Here is an 18,681-nt window from a genome sequence, read left to right on the forward strand (position 1 = left end):
TTGCCTCGACATAACGATAAAATCAAATGAAAAACAATGTGATTTCTCAGCCATTTGCTCTTTCCCCAGTGCCCTGTGATAGCTTTTCTGCATGCATATCCTGTTCCATTTTGAAAGATTTTACTGAATTATAGTCGTTTAAATTTCCAATAGGATCCCACTCCCCATCATGGCAGAACAGTAATAATAATGATCATAATAATCTTAATTTTTGTTCTTTTTTAACATCAATTCCGAGTTCCAGGGCTATACTAGAAAACAAATTACGACACACTTCTAGAGTTGCTGCCCTTTGAAATTAGTGTTAAACTGTGACTCTGTCTGCCCCTCAAGACATGTAGCATATTATAATGCACTCATTTTAAGAAGAAAAATGGTAAATGACCTTCACAAATAATTATCTGTCCATTTTAGAAGTGCTAGCTGGGATTATAACTTTAACTAATAGATAAGCAGCTCTTATGTTGCAAAAATGATGCACGTTGAAAGATTTTTAAAATGTATTCTTCCATGTAATGCAAATAGCAGATTTAAACCGGGCAGCTATACTTGCACACCCACAGGCTAAAAATAACTAATTAAAGTGTCCAGCCAGCATGACGTCCATTACAACTTGCATGATTTTGTCATCCTCCCGGAGAGCGTTGCAGCAAACTCCATACATTGCTTATCCTAAGACCCCAGAAATGATTTGTAGTTTATTGCGCTCATCGTCTAATTCACGGTTTGAAAAGTCCAGAACCTCATGATTTAGCAACGAAGAACAGAATTCCTGAGCACGGCTACAGAATTATTTGCATATAAAGTGTCCCTCATTTAAGTGGTGATGCCGAATATTCTTGTATCCTTGAATTTGCATGGAGTTGGGCGGACCACGGTAGGGGAAAATCATACTGAGGACTGAAATGTTGTGCATGTGAATCATGGAAGGTTAAAAAAAAATACGAAACTGTGATATAAGAGTGCGGCTTTTAAATTGTCAGGTCATTTTATGTCATAGAGTCAGAGAGATTCACAGCGTGGAAACAGGCCCTTCAGCCCAACTTGTCCATGCCGCTCTTTTTTTTTAAACCCCTCAGCTAATCCCAATTGTCTGCATTTGGCCCATATCAGTCCATACCCATCATACCCATGTAACTATCTAAATGCTTTTTAAAATACAAAATTGTACCCGCCTCTACCACTATCTCTGGCAGCTTGTTCCAGACACTCACAACATCTGTGTGAAATGACTTGCCCCTCTGGACACTTTTATCTCTCACCCCTCTCACCTTAAACCTATGCCCTCAGGTTTTAGACTCCCCTACCTTTAGGAAACGATATTGACTATCTGGCTGATCTATGCCCCTCATTATTTTATCGACCTCTATAAGATCAACCCTCGGCCTTCTACGCTCCAGAGAAAAAATCCCACTCTATGCAGCCTCCCCTTATGACTCAAGTCCCGGTAGCATCTTTTCTGCGCTCTTTCTAGTTGAATAATATCCCTTCTATAATAGGGTGACCAGAACTGTACACAGTATTCCAAGTGTGGCCTTCCCAACGTCTTGTACAACTTCAACAAGACGTCCCAACTCCTGCATTCAATGTTCTGACCAATGAAACCAAGCATGCTGAATGCCTTCTTCACCACTCTGTCCACATGTGACTCCACTTTCAAGGAGCTATGAACATGTACTCCTGGATCTCTTTGTTCTGTAACTCTCCCCAACGCCCTACCATTAACTGAGTAAGTCCTGCCCTGGTTCAATCTACCAAAATGCATCACCTCGCATTTATCTCAATTAAACTCCATCTGCCATTCGTCAGCCCACTGGCCCAATTGATCAAGATCCCGTTGCAATCAGAGAAAACTTTCTTCACTGTCCACTGTGCATCGTCTTCTTTCAATTCAGGAGAAGGACATAACGGTATAGAGAAATTGTTATTTCCAAGTAGAAAACATCACTATTCCCCGCTGCTTGATCCTCCAGCTCAGCATTCACTGGCGAGGCAGAAAATCAACCTCGCGATACAGGTCCTTGAACCCCATGACAAATATGTAATATTTCAGAATTACCGTCGCAGAAGTATCAATAACTTGGAAAAAAAACTCTTTACCAATTCTTCTCAAGAATAAACGGACGTATATGGGACCAGGGTGTGGGTGGGGGGTAGGGGCAGGTGGGTGGTGGAGGAGGTTCTCGTCACCCAATTAGCCAATAAGAAACACATTAATTCACCTGCGTGCCAATATAAGTTAAAAACAGTTCTTTGATGGTGCTAATTACAATAAATCAGGAGCGTACTGCTATTGAAATAATGAATCTCGTCACGAAAATTTGAAGAGAAAAATGCCATTGAAGAGGCCTTGGGAAAATTGGTGGCATAAAATGATCCGCAAATAATAGGAATATGTCGATAATAATTTGCACAAATTCGCACATTCTTTTCAGAGAAATTTAAGTGCCATTGTAAAACAACGTGCAGTCGTTGTTTTTTTCTTCGTGGGGGAGTGGGGCGGTGGAGGGGGTGGGGCGATGGCGATGATAATTCCGTGTTACACTCCATAGGGTTTTTAATCACTGGCTAATTGTCTCTCAGTTTGGGTGAATCGAAAATCTTCAAATTCTAATACGTGAATTACCACTGATGGGTTTCGCCCCATCAATGTACCTGATCATAACATTTGGTATTTTGAACTGGTTCAGGGAAGTAGCCTAAAAATATAAGTCACAGCTGGGAATTAAATTCGTAATGGCCGCCTCAAAAATACGGGTCGAATCATATTTATTCAATTTTATGAGGTGTCCACAGTTCCATTCTGGGACCGTGAATCAGACAGCTTACATTTTGGAATGTATCGTGCAATAAGAATTAAAATCCTTCTGACTTGCCTGCCCAGTTACGTCTCAATACCATCCGCTCGCAATATCAAGGCTGGAATTCTCCGATCCCGCCTGCAACTGAAATTTTAGTGGGTGGTTTGCGTACAATGTGAAACCCCATTAACAGTGGGGCGGGAATTACCGGCTTTTAGAACAGCATGGCCAAATAATTCAAAAACAAGAATGGACTAACGAATTATCCAGAAACGTGCATACCTGAGTATTTTGCATTTATGAAACACCGGTAAAAGCCTCGCAATGTGTTCAGTATCCATGTGACAGTAAACTAAGTTCATCTCTCCGATAACACCACTGTGCTCCAGGACAGTAGCCAATACACGACAGTCCAAAACGTTCAAGGAAACACCGTTAAAGTCAGTTTTCCTCATTGATTCGAAAATTTCTTGCATGAATTGTGTGTCCTGAGATTCAAATAGAAGGTAGAACGTGTTCAGCAGTTTTTTCTTGCTGCCCTCACTGTACGCGTTTTTGAAGTCCTCATCCAGACGCTCCCTCAGCCAAACTTTTACCTCCCTAGTAGCATTTGGAGGAAAGTCACTCAGATCATTTTGCAGTTGTTCAGCTGAAGATGAAGCAGAGAGGCCAACGAGAAATCGCAGAAATATTTCATAGCGACCATCACTGTTACTGTACGCTTCATTCAGAGTGGATTTAATATCCTGTGGTGCTTTACTCAGAAGGATTGAGAGAGCTGCGAGAAATTCTTGGATGGTGAGGTGAGAGAACGTGTGGACAGCATACATGGTAGACGGATCTTTCTCCAACATTTCCATCATAAATCCTGAGGTGAACTGTGAAGGTTTGAGACCATGGCGACTGAAATCATCATCATAAAATATCAGTTTTTTCTTGCCTATACCCTCATAAGCCATAGCGCCAATTTTTAGCAAAAGTTCACGTCGATTCGCTATATCACCACCCCACCGATTTAATAGGCTGGCTATGTAGCTGGAAAACAGCGCTGTAACAGTTTTAGGCAGCGCCATTTCTTCCTTCTCGTCATTTACGAAGTATGGCCGAAGTGTAGAACAGATGACCCGACAGTAACAAGGGTTAAAACAAAGAGTGTATAAGATGTCATCCTGCTCGACGTAGGAAAATACCTTCGCTGCAATTTCTTCATTTTGGAAAAATCTCTGGAAAAATGTTTTTCTTTCTTCCTTAAAGAACCCCAGGACCTCCGCCCAGAGATTAATTCCAGCTTCATCCAATGACTCCAGGGCGGTGGGTCGACTTGTGATCAGCATGGAGCAGTCCTTCAATAATTTCTCTTGTACTAGACAGCGGACAATATCATATACTTCACATTGACAGTTGGGGTCGAAGCAATGATACTCATTAGCTGTGTTTCGTAATTGATCACCGAAATCAATAGTTTCTTTGAATTCATCCAATCCATCAAGTATTATCAGTATACGATTTGGTTCTTTCCAAACATCCTGAATGTAGTCCTGGAGATAAGGATATAAACTGACGGCGATTTGATTAAGGCTTGTCCTGCCTGTTATCGAATTGAAGTCCCGAAATTTGAAAAGAAATACGAAGTTGAACTGTTGATAGATTTTTCCTGCAGCCCAGTCATGAACAATTTTGTGCACCACGGTGGTTTTACCAATTCCAGCAACACCTGTTAACACGGAGGTTCCAGAAAGGCTGGTTCGACCAAAACTGCTTCGGAATAATTGATCAATCCGAACTTTCTCCAGCGATTCCTTCAGGTGTCGTTTTTGCCACTTTTCATGCTCTTTGCCTCTGGACAGCTGTTCGTGTTCAACAAGTGAGCGTTGACGAGGGGAAGATATAATGTGCAAGTCTGTGTACTCCTCAAGAGTAAAGTTTGTTTCATTTGCCACTGTCAGCCTCACAGATCGCTTGCGAAGCGTTTCCTTGTGTTGCCTGTAAATGTCTTTAAAAAAATAAAAGTTTCCAAAATACTGAAATGTATTAAATTATATACACGAGTTGAATAATTAAGACGTGTTGTAGAAAATAAAATTCTAATTAGCGTAAGTTAAATGATTTATTGTGTAAATAAATGGATGGAGGCTTGCTAGGTAAGAATTTATTGTACATTTTCCCTTTCCTTGAGCAGAATGGATAGGAGTTTTTAAAAAGCGATCCAACATTCAGCTGTGGTTCTCTAAGGCCAACTAGGAAACCAAATATTCCTTATTAACGTCACTGAGTCAGATCTTGCCTTTTTTAGAATGACATTTCCATGATCACACGCTTGCACATACTGGATCTTTATTCAATATTGACTTCATTAAATACATTTTCCCAGCAGCAAAAATGATGAAATAATGGCTATGGATTAGTCGTACAGTCCTTTGGTGTACTTGGCCGGTAAGTTACCTAACCTGCTATGATATTCAACAATGAGTGTTGACTCCAGCAGAAAACTAAATTTAAAAAGTTTACTTCTTCTGGATTTTTTCCCCTGATGCTTACGAAATACTTTATGATTAGCTATCTTTATTTTCATTATTCATGTTTTAAACTAGTTGGCATTTGGGTATTTCATGCATTGTGAAAAGGGAGCCAAGTTACAAAGCATCACTATATGGGCGGCACGGTAGCACAGTGCTTCACAGCTCCAGGGTCCTGGGTTCGATTCCCTGCTCAGGTCACTGTCTGTGTGGAGTTTGCACATTCTCCTCGTGTCTGCGTGGGTTTCCTCCGGGTGCTCCGGTTTCCTCCCACAGTCCAAAGATGTGTGGGTTAGGTTGATTGGCCAGGTTAAAAATTGCCCCTTAGAGTCCTGGGATGCGTAGGTTAGAGGGATTAGCGGGTAAAAAAAAAGGGATTAGCGGGTAGGGCCTGGGTGGGATTGTAGTCGGTGCAGACTCGATGGGCCCCTTTGAAATCGCAGTCATTTGATACCTGGAAAGAAAGACTGACTGTATACAATGTTTTAACAAAGAATTAATGTTGATTTTCTAATTGACAAAGTATTATTTATCGTATTAATATTATTTAGATATTCTGTTGAAGAATAGTGACGAGGCCGACAGTTTTTACCTTGTATTAAGAACAGCGTACCATTATTTAGACATTATTATACAAAAAAAGATTTGAAATAGTTTGTAATTCCTCATAATTGTGCAACGTCCCCCATTATGTTTTTTTTCTGCATTTAGTCCAATCACCCAGACTTACCTGTCGTTAATGGCTACACCGTCAGAAAGTTATATTATTTCCTTATTTATTCCAGTCCATCTCATGAACTAGAGAGATACAAGTATATTGAACATGCAGGACGAAAGGGAATGTGTAAAGAAATTGGAAATGGACATCGAAGTCAACATTATTCTTGTGTTTTAAAAATATGTTCGCTAAATGACAGTGTGATCATGCAAAATGATCATTAAAAACTAACAACCGTTATTCCATATATTTCTAAGTAAAACAATGAAATGTTGTCCATGCTGAGTTATTAAGTTGCTTAGCTATTTAAAATACATACTGAATATCCTCGGAGTAAATTATGATCGCCGAATATCAAATATTGATGTACTTACTGAAATTAATATGTTCATCTGTTGAAATCTTTCTAAACTATCATTGGGCTTCATAAGATAGACAGGGGAAATTCATTGCTTCATTTGGGGAGGTCAGTAACTTGAGACATCGTAAGAGTAAAACCAATCAGAGGAAAATTGGAAGCTACTTATACAAGAAAATGTAAATTCTTCCTTATCAATCGGTCACTATAACTGTGATTCATGCTTTTCTTTTAAACTGTGACATTCAATTACTATTGGAAATATGGTTTCATTTTCGAAGTCCTTGATGAACCAAGAATGAATATCTATGTTGACAATTCCCTGTTCCGATCAAGTCAATTATCATGCTTGTTCTATAATTAGGTAGGTTTTCTGCCATCATCTACCAACATTTCCTCGTTATCACTATTTATCTATCCGTTACTTGCACAATTGTCTCGGATTAACAGGGTTGTGTATTCAAAAGTACTCCGGGATTTCAGTACAAACTCAATGCTACATCTGAACTATAGTTATGAAACTTAGAAAGAAACTTAGAAACCCTACAGCACAGAAAGAGGCCATTCGGCCCATCGAGTCTGCACCGACCACAATCCCACCCAGGCCCTACCCCCCAATCCCTACATATTTACCCACTAATCCCTCTAACCTACACATCCCAGGACACTAAGGGCAACTTAGCATGGCCAATCAACCTAACCAAACATCTTTGGACTGATATCTTGATTTTCTGCAAGTTAGAGGCGCTGCCTTTCGATGACATATCAAAACTATACCCCATTCTCATTTCACTCTCCTCTCAGGCAGAATTTAAAAATCTCTGTCATTTTGTCTCAAAGGCCGAGTGCAGTAATGTCACTGTCCTGAAAATTATTTATCGATCCATCCAAGAAATTATAAACAACGGATTATCTGACCATTAATTTTAAAGCCGTAAATATGTTCAGTTAGTTTAATAACAAAAGTGTTTAATTAATATATAAGCAGTTTTAATGAAATAAAGGTACCTTCCATATAATTTGGTACTTTTGATGCAACGCGGCTCCACATTACTTCCTTGGCCAAATTGCAACCTGTTGATAAATGTGTGTATCATAAAAGTCACGAATAGGAGAGCATCAATAATATGAACAAATTCAAGTACTGAACGTGGATAAAGTACCTTTTTCTTGTATTTCTTTCAGTATTCCTCTCAACTTTGGCTTTGTGCTTTGCATTTTCACAAGAACTTCCCACAACGCTCTTCCTGCTTTTGCTCCCCGTTCGAAAACGACATTGAGAAGTTCGCTCGTTGCTGTTGTGCGATCGTCTACATCTACTCGTTGTCTGATGCACTGTAAACAAAATGCAAGCATTTTCAACCCACGTCCTTGTATTGTGGATCAATTACATGTGAGCATTGCCGGAAAAATGCACACAGAAATTGATCTGAACTCTGGAAAGGGAAGTACAATTTCAAACTGGGAGACAAAAATGAATACGGATGATAACCACAAAAAAAAGTGTGAAACACAGTAAAATGTTTTGAAGGACCATGCTTAATGGATGGTTCAGTGACAAAGCAATTCAAATGTAAAATGTTGTGAAATAGTTTGTTTTGGTAAAATAATAACGAGCTGCAGAAGTTTCTGAGGCAATGCTGTATCATAGAGAACTATGTAATGAAAGAGATGGAATGCATAAAAGTAAGGAAAATATTTATGCGTCCACAAACATTTTAATAAGACACCAGATCACTCAAAGTAGGCTCAAGTAAGACGATTGGCGTTTTGTACGCTGGCAAAAGAGGGACACACACGCACGCACACACACACACACACACACACACACACACACACACACACACACACACACACACACACACACATTAAAGACGCCCTATACAGAAAGAAGAAAATTGCCAAGTGATACTAGCCAATGAGGAAACTATAAGTCACTGAATCTCATCTCAGCTTCACCACATTGAAAACCAAAGGGAAAACAAATTTTATGTCTTCGATATAGAAACAGATATGAGAATTTGACACATGTATGTTATTAAAATAGGCTGTCAGAACAAGAAACATCTTGTGAAACATTGATATAAGCGCAGCACTTAATGACAAATGGATTAGCATTGGCCGCATTCTAGAATGGGATCACCATCTACTTATTCAGATTAAAGGGATTACTGTTGACATGAATTTCATTCTCTCTTATGATTAGTATTTTTGCGCACGATACCTAAGTCCATAAATTGCCAGAGCTATTTGTAGTTAACGTGAAAAGTTTGGATATTTGAACTGAAAGGCTTAGATCTGCAATTGGCAATCATGGCTGAAACTTCTAAAGATAGGTCCTACCCTATTATTAACAACATTCCGAATCAAATTGAATTCTGAAGTGCAAAATCAACTTTTCGACGCTGGAAGTAATTGGAATGGGGGAAATAAAGGTGAGATAAATAAAATAATCATTAAACCAATTGAAAATATCGAGAATAATATGCACCGTGGTTGAATGGTGCTGCGAAATTACATTAATATGCATATATCTAATTAATTAGAACTTGCAACCTAATGGGTAATTTGTCCGATTTGATCTGGCGCTATGTTACATATCACACCAGGTTCCTCGTATCTTATATCATGCCTGCTTACCAGGCTAAATCACGTTATTTTCTCATTCTCCATCTGCCCGCTAATCACAGCCGCTCTACTGGTGTCCAGTATCATTATGATAAACTGTTACACAGTCGTACAGATAACATTAACGCAGTTTTTTTTTCTGGTTAAAATTGACCCAATTTTCGAAATTAACAAAGAAAAGACTCAATAAAAGCTGTGAAAGTAACGTTAGGGCAAGCAGGATGCCGGCATTGTTATAAGAGAATGATCAAAATGTAGTTCTTTGGAAGGTGGTTCCAAACATCTGAGAACTACAATCTAAGGAGCGATTGTGCAGCTAATTAAGTGGAGAATGAAAAGAGAAACTAATGATGAGTAGTAAATAAGCCAGATGGAACAGATTAATCACATCACTGCCTCAATCATTATCCGGACTCACTGAACATCAGGAACTTGTTCAAAGGGTTAGAAAACATGTTTCGGACTGATGTAAGGAAGCGTTGCACACATAAAATCATCTAGTAGTTGCAAAACAGCTTAGTAGGCATGCATAAATAGCTGCTTTGTTCAGAAGCACGTGCTATGGATAACTGCACCATTTGCTGCCCATGGATTAATTTGCGAAGTTAAAAAAGCTAGATGTTCATAATTTTCATTGGCATCGCAAGGCCATAGTTTAGAAAAAAACAAAAAGTAAATCGAATGCAAACAGTACGTTACAACATGTCATGTATATTCTCAAATACGATAGTATTCTGTACATAACATCGATCAGGAAAGCGAACCGTTATCTCGCAACAGAAATATAGATACTTAGATTAGAAAGAATGCTTCTGAAACATTAGAATCATTTCTGGAAATATAAAGGTTAGGAAATAAAATGCTTTATTTTTCAAGTAGATATTGTGAATATCCCCACGTCATTAATATACGTCACCTGATAGTCCTGAGAACTAAGCATGTTGTCCGTCAGTAATGCCAAAGCAACAGTGTCAGCAAAGGCTTCAATGGCGTCTTCCAATCTCGGACGGTAGAAATCTGTGATTCTCCGGAGTTCCTTGTCGTTGATGTTCGACAGAAACGCCCTCATTTGAGTCTCAGCATCTACAAACGAAAGAGAAAGGAGAAACAGTTAATCAATGATATAAACTATGATAATGGCAATGGCTTTATATTTGTTCATGGGACGTTTGGGTCGCTGGCTGGGCCAATATTTATTTCCCATCAATGAGGGCAGTCAACCATCAACTACACTGCTGAGGATCTAGTGTCACATGTGGGCCAGATCAGGTGAGCACAAGGGATTTCCTCCCCTAAAGTGAACAATTTGGTTATATTAGACTTTCGATCCATAGTTTTCATTAGGTTTTTTCTGCCAAATTTTTCACATATTGAATTCAAGTGCCACCACCCGCAATGATGGGTTTCGAGCCAATGTCCCAAAACAGTAGCCTGCATCTCTGGATTACTATATGCTGATTTTTTTAATTGCAGAAAAAAACAGATTTTTCTATATTAGGCCACAGTGTGGTGCGTGCTTTTCTCAATATTAATATTAAATGCACATTGTACGTCAAGTAATATAGAACAGAGGATGCAAATAATTTGTTAAGCGGTTATTAAAGGGGAATCAAGAGGAAATTTGGAGGGAGAGATGCTTTGACAATTTTGTCGATTAAAGTTGCATATGACTTTGAAGCTGAGGCGTACTTTGGGGGATGGATCCAACGGAATGTTTTCTGCTATTATGGTAAAACGTTTGCATTTGCGACAGAAAACGCAGTTCCAACATGTGATTAGCCCTGGCATTTTGGTTCTCTTTTTAAAATCAGAATAACTTCAACGAACACTTTGTTTTAAATTGCCTCTAATTTTGTCATGCTTTTGCTCGTTTGATGTTTCCAAACGGTGTTCATTGGAATCAGCCGTACTTTCTTCACTCAGCTTACCATAAGGTTCAGGCAATCGTTGTGTTATTTCATCATTGTCTCTTTCTTGGGATTGCACAAATTGATGCTGATCCAATACGTTACGGGCCGGCCAAGTTTCTGTTTGTAAAAAAAAAACTTGATTTGTTGATCAGAATTATTCGTTGCAATGATTTTTCTCGAATGCACATGTATAATGAATAATGCACCAGATGTTCTGAGAGAAACCAGTCTTAGTGAGTAGCTGAAGGGAATGAGCATTCATAGAGTAATGTTTCTCGGCAAATTGATCGGATTGAAGGTGGATAAATCTCCAAGTGGCGCTGGAAACAGGTGATCCATTGGGAGCTGCATTCCAAATTCCTTTGGACTCTGAACTGTTTCCTGCAGATTGGAGCGTAGCTACGATAAGTCCGCTATTCAGAAAGGGAGGTAGAGATAAAACAGGGAAATATAGACCCGTGAGCGTAACGTCGGTGGGGAAGTTGCTACAGTCCATTATCCAGGATTTTATAACTCAGCATTTGGAAGGCAGTGGCATAATCAGACAAAGTCAGCATGGATTTACAAAGGGCAAATCATGCTTGACGAATATACTGATTTTTTTAGAGGATGTCGCTAGTAAAGTTCACCGAGGTGAACCAGTGGATGGAGTCTATTTAGACGTTAAGAAAGCTTTCATACGCATCTCACATAACAGTCTACCAAGGAAAGTTAAAGCACATGGTATTTCAGGTAATGTCGTGAGTTGAATAAAAACTGATTAGCAGATAGGAAGCAGGGCATTGGCATAAATGGATCTTTTACTGCTTGGCAGTCAATACCAATTGAAGTTTTATAGGGATCTGTGATAGGACCCCAACTTTCTGAGTCATAGTTTAGTGACGTGGAACAGGGAACTGAGATATTATCCCAAATTTTGCAGATGATACAAATTTGGGTGGGAAGATGAGCTGTGAGGAGGATGAAGAGATACATTAACGTGAATTGAACAGGCTGAGTGTGTGGACTATATTTATGACAGATGCAGTAAAATGTGGATGAAGGTGCGATTATTCATTTTGTTAGCATTAATAGGGAGACCAATTATTGCTTGAATGGGTGTAAATTGAGATAGGTGGATACTCAGCGAGACCTTGCTGTCCTCCCGCATCAGTCACTGGAAGTAAGTGTGCAGGTCAAGCAGGCAATAAAGAAGGCATATGGTATGTAACGAGAGAGTTTGAGTATAGGAATAGAGATATTTAATGCAATTGCACTGCGCATTGCAGAGGCCACATCTGGAGTAGCGTGTGCAGTTTTGGTGTCTTTATCTGAGGAAGAATGTCCTTGCTACAGAGGGAGTACAGCGAATTTTTACCAGGCTGATTCTTGGGATGGCAGGTCTGTCACATGAGGGGAGACTTAGTTCGTTATCATTACATTCATTGGTGTTTCGAAGAGTGAAAGGCGTCTGATAGAACCTATAAAATTCTAACAGGGTTAGACAGGGTAGATTCAGAAAGAATGTTTTCAATGGTGGGGCAGTCCACGACTAGGGGCATAATGTGAGGGTAAAGGGTTAACCTTTTAGAACAGAGGTGAGGAGAAATGTCCTGACCCAGAGGGTGGTAAATGTGTGGAATTCATTAGCACAGGAAGCAATTGAGGCTATAACGTTGTTTGATTTCAAGAAAACATTCTATATAGCACTTGGGGCTAACGAGATGAAGGAATATGGGGGGAACGGGCGATCAGGATATTTAATTCGAAGTTCAGCCATGATCAAAATGAATGGCGGAGCAGCTTGATGGGCTGAATTGCCTACTCTTGTTTCTACTTTCTATGTTTGTATGTTGAGATGAATGCTCCTGCGTTGGATATAGTTAATCGAATATCTAAAGTACTCCAAATGTTCGTTATTGTACCATTGTTATGATCTCTCGTGGAATATAGTCTCAACGTTTAGGCTTATCAAATTGTTGAATTTCGCAATCATCTGTTTAGGAACGACTAGTTTCGGATACGAAAGGGTCCCTATTTATAGCCTTTGTTCAAACATCGAACAAAGAGCTCATCTCGAGTCTTGAGGTGAGGCTGGCTGTCCTTCACATCAAGGCAGAATTTCGCCATAATTTGAGATCAAGGAGTGCATGCCAAGTGGGAGTTGATGCGTAACAGGTAGGAAACTCTACGCTGGTTGGAGATGCATTGGGCTCATGGAAAGATTTTCCAAGCTGTTTGAAGCCACGCATTGCATGCTCAGAACATCAATGTCTGATTATTTCCTGGTATTACCCGAGGCAGCCATCTTCAATTGTTTTATTATATTTTGTGATTACCTTCTCTAATTATTCAGTCAAATGTCAGTTTCCCTTCATCAACACATTTTATTGTGCCCCATGGGAAGGGCTCAAACCGTGGCTTGCAATTAGTAATGAGGTAGTCACCACCCCGGGGCGGACAACAACAGCCCGGGTAGACTAAAAGTTTAAGAAAACCCCATCATTCTATTCCTATTGGTTGAGCCTCCGCTCACTCCATGAAACAAGCCGTACTGCACTGTTGTTGCTGCAGCTGTCTGATCAAAACCGTGTTTCTTTTAGTCCAAACTAATTCGGTGTTCTGTTGTTTTAGTATTTCCCTTATGTTGCAGAGTAATGTTTGATTGCGATGAATGACAGGTCAGTTCGTATGACTGTGGACAGCTATGCTTTCACAGAGAATTCGACCTTATATTTTGTTTCAGATGCTGCTTGCAGTTGGAGACAGAGCAATGTCTCTTTTTTTTAATCCCCTCTCTGAAGTTGTAGATTTTGCTTTCAGCTGTTTTTGAAGCTACAGATGGGAAGGTATCCTCCCTGTCTCTGAAGTCTGAAGACTGGAAGGTGCTAGAAACTAAGTTTACTTCTGTGTTTTGCTGTCTGGAAAATAAACCCTTCCCTAAAAACTGCTTTATAGATTTTAGTCCATAAATGCTAAAAGCTGAAAACATAATATTGTATGATCATACGTGTTTAATGCTAATTAATTTTGCAGACGAGTGTATGACTGTGCCTTTTAATTGGAACAACAGATATAGCCAGCTGATAAGAATTACACTGTTTTCTGTTTTAGCCTTCTAATTGGTAAGAAAACTATGTTAATTCTTTTTGTTATATTCTAAACGTGTTCTGGAATAAGATTTGTCTGATGAAAACTTCAATCATCCCTGGAGTGCAACACTTTCTGCTCACCAATGTCAAACTCAAGTGTAAAACTTAGGGTCTAGGCTCACTTCACAAAACATATTAGTGTTTTTGGCCTGGGCCTGAAATGGATAGATGGACAGACAGACAGACGGACGGACGGGCGGACGGACGGACGGACGGATGGATGGATGGATGGATGGATGGATGGATGGAAACGAATACGTATAAGTATTGGCATATGCAGAAAATTGTGTATGATTCAATTCAACGTCAGACATAATATTTGGAGGCAAACATGAGCTTTACCTTTCAGCCGTGGATGGAAATCATGTTCCAGGTTGCCTGTGGGACTCATGCCGCTAGTGATGAAGCTGTGAATCTGATTCACTTGAAGAGAATGCTCCTCTTGTTTCTGAGAATTTATGTCAGTATCTAAGCCAATTATATTGTCCTTCGAATGTAGATTCGGGTATGATGCACTCGAGGTGGGAGTACTTCCGTCACCTTCTTTGTGTGCGGCGTCAACCTTCTCACAACGTGCCACAGTGCTTATGGTTTCTTCATGGACTGTAACTTGGCTTCGGTGCTTTTCATTTCTGCCTTTATTGGCTTTGAAAAAGGAGGATACATTCCTAGCCACCTGTCTCATTGCAAAAATTGTTTTGCCACCTGCTCGCCTCCTGCATTCATCAGCCTTGTTGCCGACATCTTCGCGGTTCTCACAAGGATGAGAATCCTCACATTTACTCGAGAATGTATCCGTCTTCTTAGCCATGCTATGTCCACACAGAGGGACTTCTGTCTGTAAAAGGACAATCCAGACACAAGCAGCAATGTCAAACGAGTAACCTTCATAAGCCTGCCCGCCACAAACTTAAAGGTAGGCATAATATTTTGCAGTATTCTGTGCTCTCCATGTGTGAGTTAAGGTACACGGTGGTTCAAATTAGCCAATAGGAAGCATAACTGAGATAATTGAGCCCAGAATGCAGCTGGGCATGTCCAACTAAGAGAGAACACCTGGACAACAATGACACCTATGTCAGACTCCTATTCATTAACTACGGCTCAGCCTTCAACACCATTATTCCCACCAAACGTATCTTCAAACTCCTGGCCTGGGCCTCCGCACCTCCCTTTGCGACTGGATCTCCAACTTCCCAACTCACAGACCACAATCAGTAAGGATAGGCAACAACACCTCCTCCATGATCAGCCTCACCACCGGCACCCCACAAGGCTGTGTTCCCCGCCCCCTAAAATGCTCCTTAGACATCTGTGAAAGTGTGGCCAAATTACCCCCCAATTCGATTTTCAAGTTTGTTGACGACACCACCGTAGTGGGTTCGATCTCAAAAAATGATGAGACAGAGCACAGGAATGAGTTCGAGGATCTGATGAACTGGTGCAGCAACAATAATCTCTCCCTCAATGTCAACAAAACGAAGGAGATTGTCATCGACTTCAGGAAGCGTAAAGGATTACATGCCCCTGTCTACATCAACGGGGACGAAATAGAAAGGGTCGAAAGCTTCCAGTTTTTAGGTATCCAGATCACCAACAACATGCCGACACTATAGTTAAGAAAGCCCACCAACGCCTCTACTTTCTCAAAAGACTGAGGAAATTTGGCATGTCAGCTACGACTCTCACCAACCTTTACAGAAAGCATTCTTTCTGGTTTTATCATAGCTTGGTATGGCTCCTGCTCTGCCCAAGACCACAAGGAACTACAAAACGTCGTGAATGTAGCCCAATCCTTCACGCAAACCAGCCTCCCATCCATTGACTCTGTCTACACTTCCCGCTGGACAAAGCATCCAGAATAATTAAGGAACCCCACGCACTCTGGATACTCTCTCTTCCACCTTCTTCCGTCGGGAAAAAGATATAAAAGTCTGAGCTCAGGTACCAACCGACTCAAGAACTCAAGAACCGACTCAAGAACAGCTTCTTCCCTGCTGCTGTCAGATTTTTGAATGAACTTACCTTGCATTAAGTTGATCTTTCTCTACACCCTAGCTATGACTGTAACATTACATTCTGCACTCTCATTTCCTTCTCCATGAACGGCATGCTTTGCCTGTGGAGCGCGCAAGAAAAAATACTTTTCATTTTATGGTAATACATGTGACAATAATAAATCAAGTCAGATCAAATCAAACAAAGGCAATGAGGCAGATTGAAATCTGGTTTTGGATACCTTAAATGACATTGTACATCAAGAATGGTATCACAATCAAAAGGGGGATGTTTGTTTGGGTTAATAAAACACTGTTGCGTGAAACATGTTAATGCCTGTTAATGCATGTATCCATGTGCGTGTCCAATTGTGGACTGTTTTACATTTACCAGCGTCATCCTGCATTGGCCACCTATCGGCCCACTCTCTCAACTTGTCAATCACACTGAAGCCCCTTAACGTCCTCCTCATGGCTCACCTAGCAAATTTTGAATCATTACTTCCGCCATGCAAATTACCAACATATATTGTGAATAGCTCGGCCCCAAGAGCTGATCACTGCCAGATCCCAATGGTCTGTGCCTGTCTCTTCGGAAACAACACATTCATTCTAGTCGTTGTTACCTGCCTGTTTATTAATTCTCAGGCCATGCCAAACTAATTATCAATACAGCCATGGACTAAAACCTGCCGTCATTTGCCTGCTTTGCAAATCAATTCCTCACTTAATTGAAAAAAAAAAGATCAGAATGAATTGTGAGTAATGCAGTTGCTATCACGAAGTATCAATCATTCGCTGTGCAAAGTCTATTGATAGCGTGTTAGCTTGTACCCTTCTCAAGCAATAAACAGTTTATTTTTGTTTTTATGACATGCCTTTGATAGCTAGATTAAAATGACACATCCTGTTTAGGTTGTCTGGATGCTAAGTCACTGTCAAGCTCGAGTGAAGCACATCAGACCCAATGCGTGAAAATGTCTCTCTCCAGCAGGCGCCATTTTCTTTTCACCTATCAATCTCTGAAGGCCAGAACCAAGTTATTACCGTAAAGTTATAGAGAGGCAGACAACGACATTTCCAAAACCTACGATAAAAAATATTTTGAGACTGCCAGAAACGCCACCCCAATATAGCATTGTTCACCATTATTTATCAGTTTGCATACATAGGTATTTTACCTTCCAGTGAATTTGTTTTATTCTAAATTCAGTGCAACATTGAGTAAATGGTTCTGGGTGTGACCCAAATAAAAGAGAAATTTGTCCACCAAGTTGAACAGTTCCATGCCATGCCCTATAAAATGAAAGTCAAAAGGTTTAGAATTGCAAGCAACACATTCTTCACGATTATAATCAATGTTCCTCGTGATTAATACGTGAAGTGCGATTTCAAGTGTTTAGATTTATCTGTTCTCTCGCATATATAAAGGCATTTCCACTCAACAGATATATACAGACATATGGACACACAAACACAACGTCTCCAGAGAGAACTCAAGCGAATCACAAACCACCGACATAGGTAACACTGACACATGCGTGAAAAGTACATAGATCACGTATAAGCTCAGGCAAGTTAACATATATGCAACGTATGGACCCACATCTATCACATCTTCATAAAAAAGCAAAATAAATCACACACATCCGCATCGAACAAGCAAGCAGCACACATAGATACATGCACCCGTTTTTTATGTAGCGCACGAAACACACACAAACCACATAGGATATGACGCACAAGACACATGGCACATAAAATACTTTTGCAAAAAGGGTACACGCAATTCACGTGCAACACATGGCAGAAAAGCAGATACCATTACACGCACAGCAAACACACACAGCTGAGCACATAGGCGCCCATGTACATTCATAGGTCTGCACAAATAACATATACTTACACGCACGTGTCAATGCTTCTCAATTATGAAAGCCAATGTCCGAATTAATGTATCTATATATATATATATATATATCACAGTCATCGAAAGTATACAAATGACCACTTCATTTGATATTTTACATAAAGAGTGATGTTTTTTAATCATTAGTTCTCTGAAGTGCCATGACAATGACCAATCACAAGTCATTTCCCTGCATTTGTCATTGCTCTTCCTTAATTAAATCAAACAATTTTATGCACATTTGTGATCCGCTTCAAATTGTGCCAGTTATTGAGCAGAATTTCCTCACACGTGGTATGGGAAAATGTTACATCTAACTATATCGAAATTTCAGAGCGGAGACAAATCATTCGGCCCAACACAGGGCCTTCTGTTTTCTTTTGAATTCTCCTCTCGAGTGGCAGTCCGAATAGTATTAATCCGCCCAGTTTCCAATGTATTTTATTCCATCAACTATTCAACATATACTTAAACGTTGAAGTGCCCACAGCTCAGTGGCCAAAACTGATATGCGTGCCAGTTTTCAATTCGTCGGGATAAATTAAATCCTCCTGTCTACAAATCATTCATAGAATGTATTGGGGGAAGATTCTTTAAAAATATATCGTGGATCCAAGTAGTAAACAGGCTTTTTCGGATCGATAATGAGGCTGATTTGAAAGAAAATATAAAAATCCTAGTGTTAATGATCCCTTAGGAATTAGTGACCGTTA

The 18,681-nt window shown here is 40.0% G+C and overlaps 1 protein-coding gene across 1 annotated transcript in view; it reads right to left on the bottom strand.

Annotated features, from left to right (window-relative positions):
• Window positions 1-18,681, bottom strand: part of LOC144505305 (NACHT, LRR and PYD domains-containing protein 3-like) — a 32,084-nt gene that overhangs the window by 7,195 nt on the left and 6,208 nt on the right. Inside the window, exons 2-7 of the mRNA XM_078231415.1 lie at window positions 14,405-14,900; window positions 10,950-11,048; window positions 9,938-10,104; window positions 7,557-7,728; window positions 7,402-7,467; window positions 3,084-4,794 (exon numbers count right to left, since the gene is read on the bottom strand). Coding sequence (XP_078087541.1) covers window positions 3,084-4,794; window positions 7,402-7,467; window positions 7,557-7,728; window positions 9,938-10,104; window positions 10,950-11,048; window positions 14,405-14,873 — 2,684 coding nt within the window. The 5' untranslated portion in view covers window positions 14,874-14,900. The remainder of the gene's footprint in view (window positions 1-3,083; window positions 4,795-7,401; window positions 7,468-7,556; window positions 7,729-9,937; window positions 10,105-10,949; window positions 11,049-14,404; window positions 14,901-18,681) is intronic.

This window comes from Mustelus asterias, chromosome 16 (genome assembly GCF_964213995.1).
Source record: "Mustelus asterias chromosome 16, sMusAst1.hap1.1, whole genome shotgun sequence".
Taxonomy (NCBI): domain Eukaryota; kingdom Metazoa; phylum Chordata; class Chondrichthyes; order Carcharhiniformes; family Triakidae; genus Mustelus; species Mustelus asterias.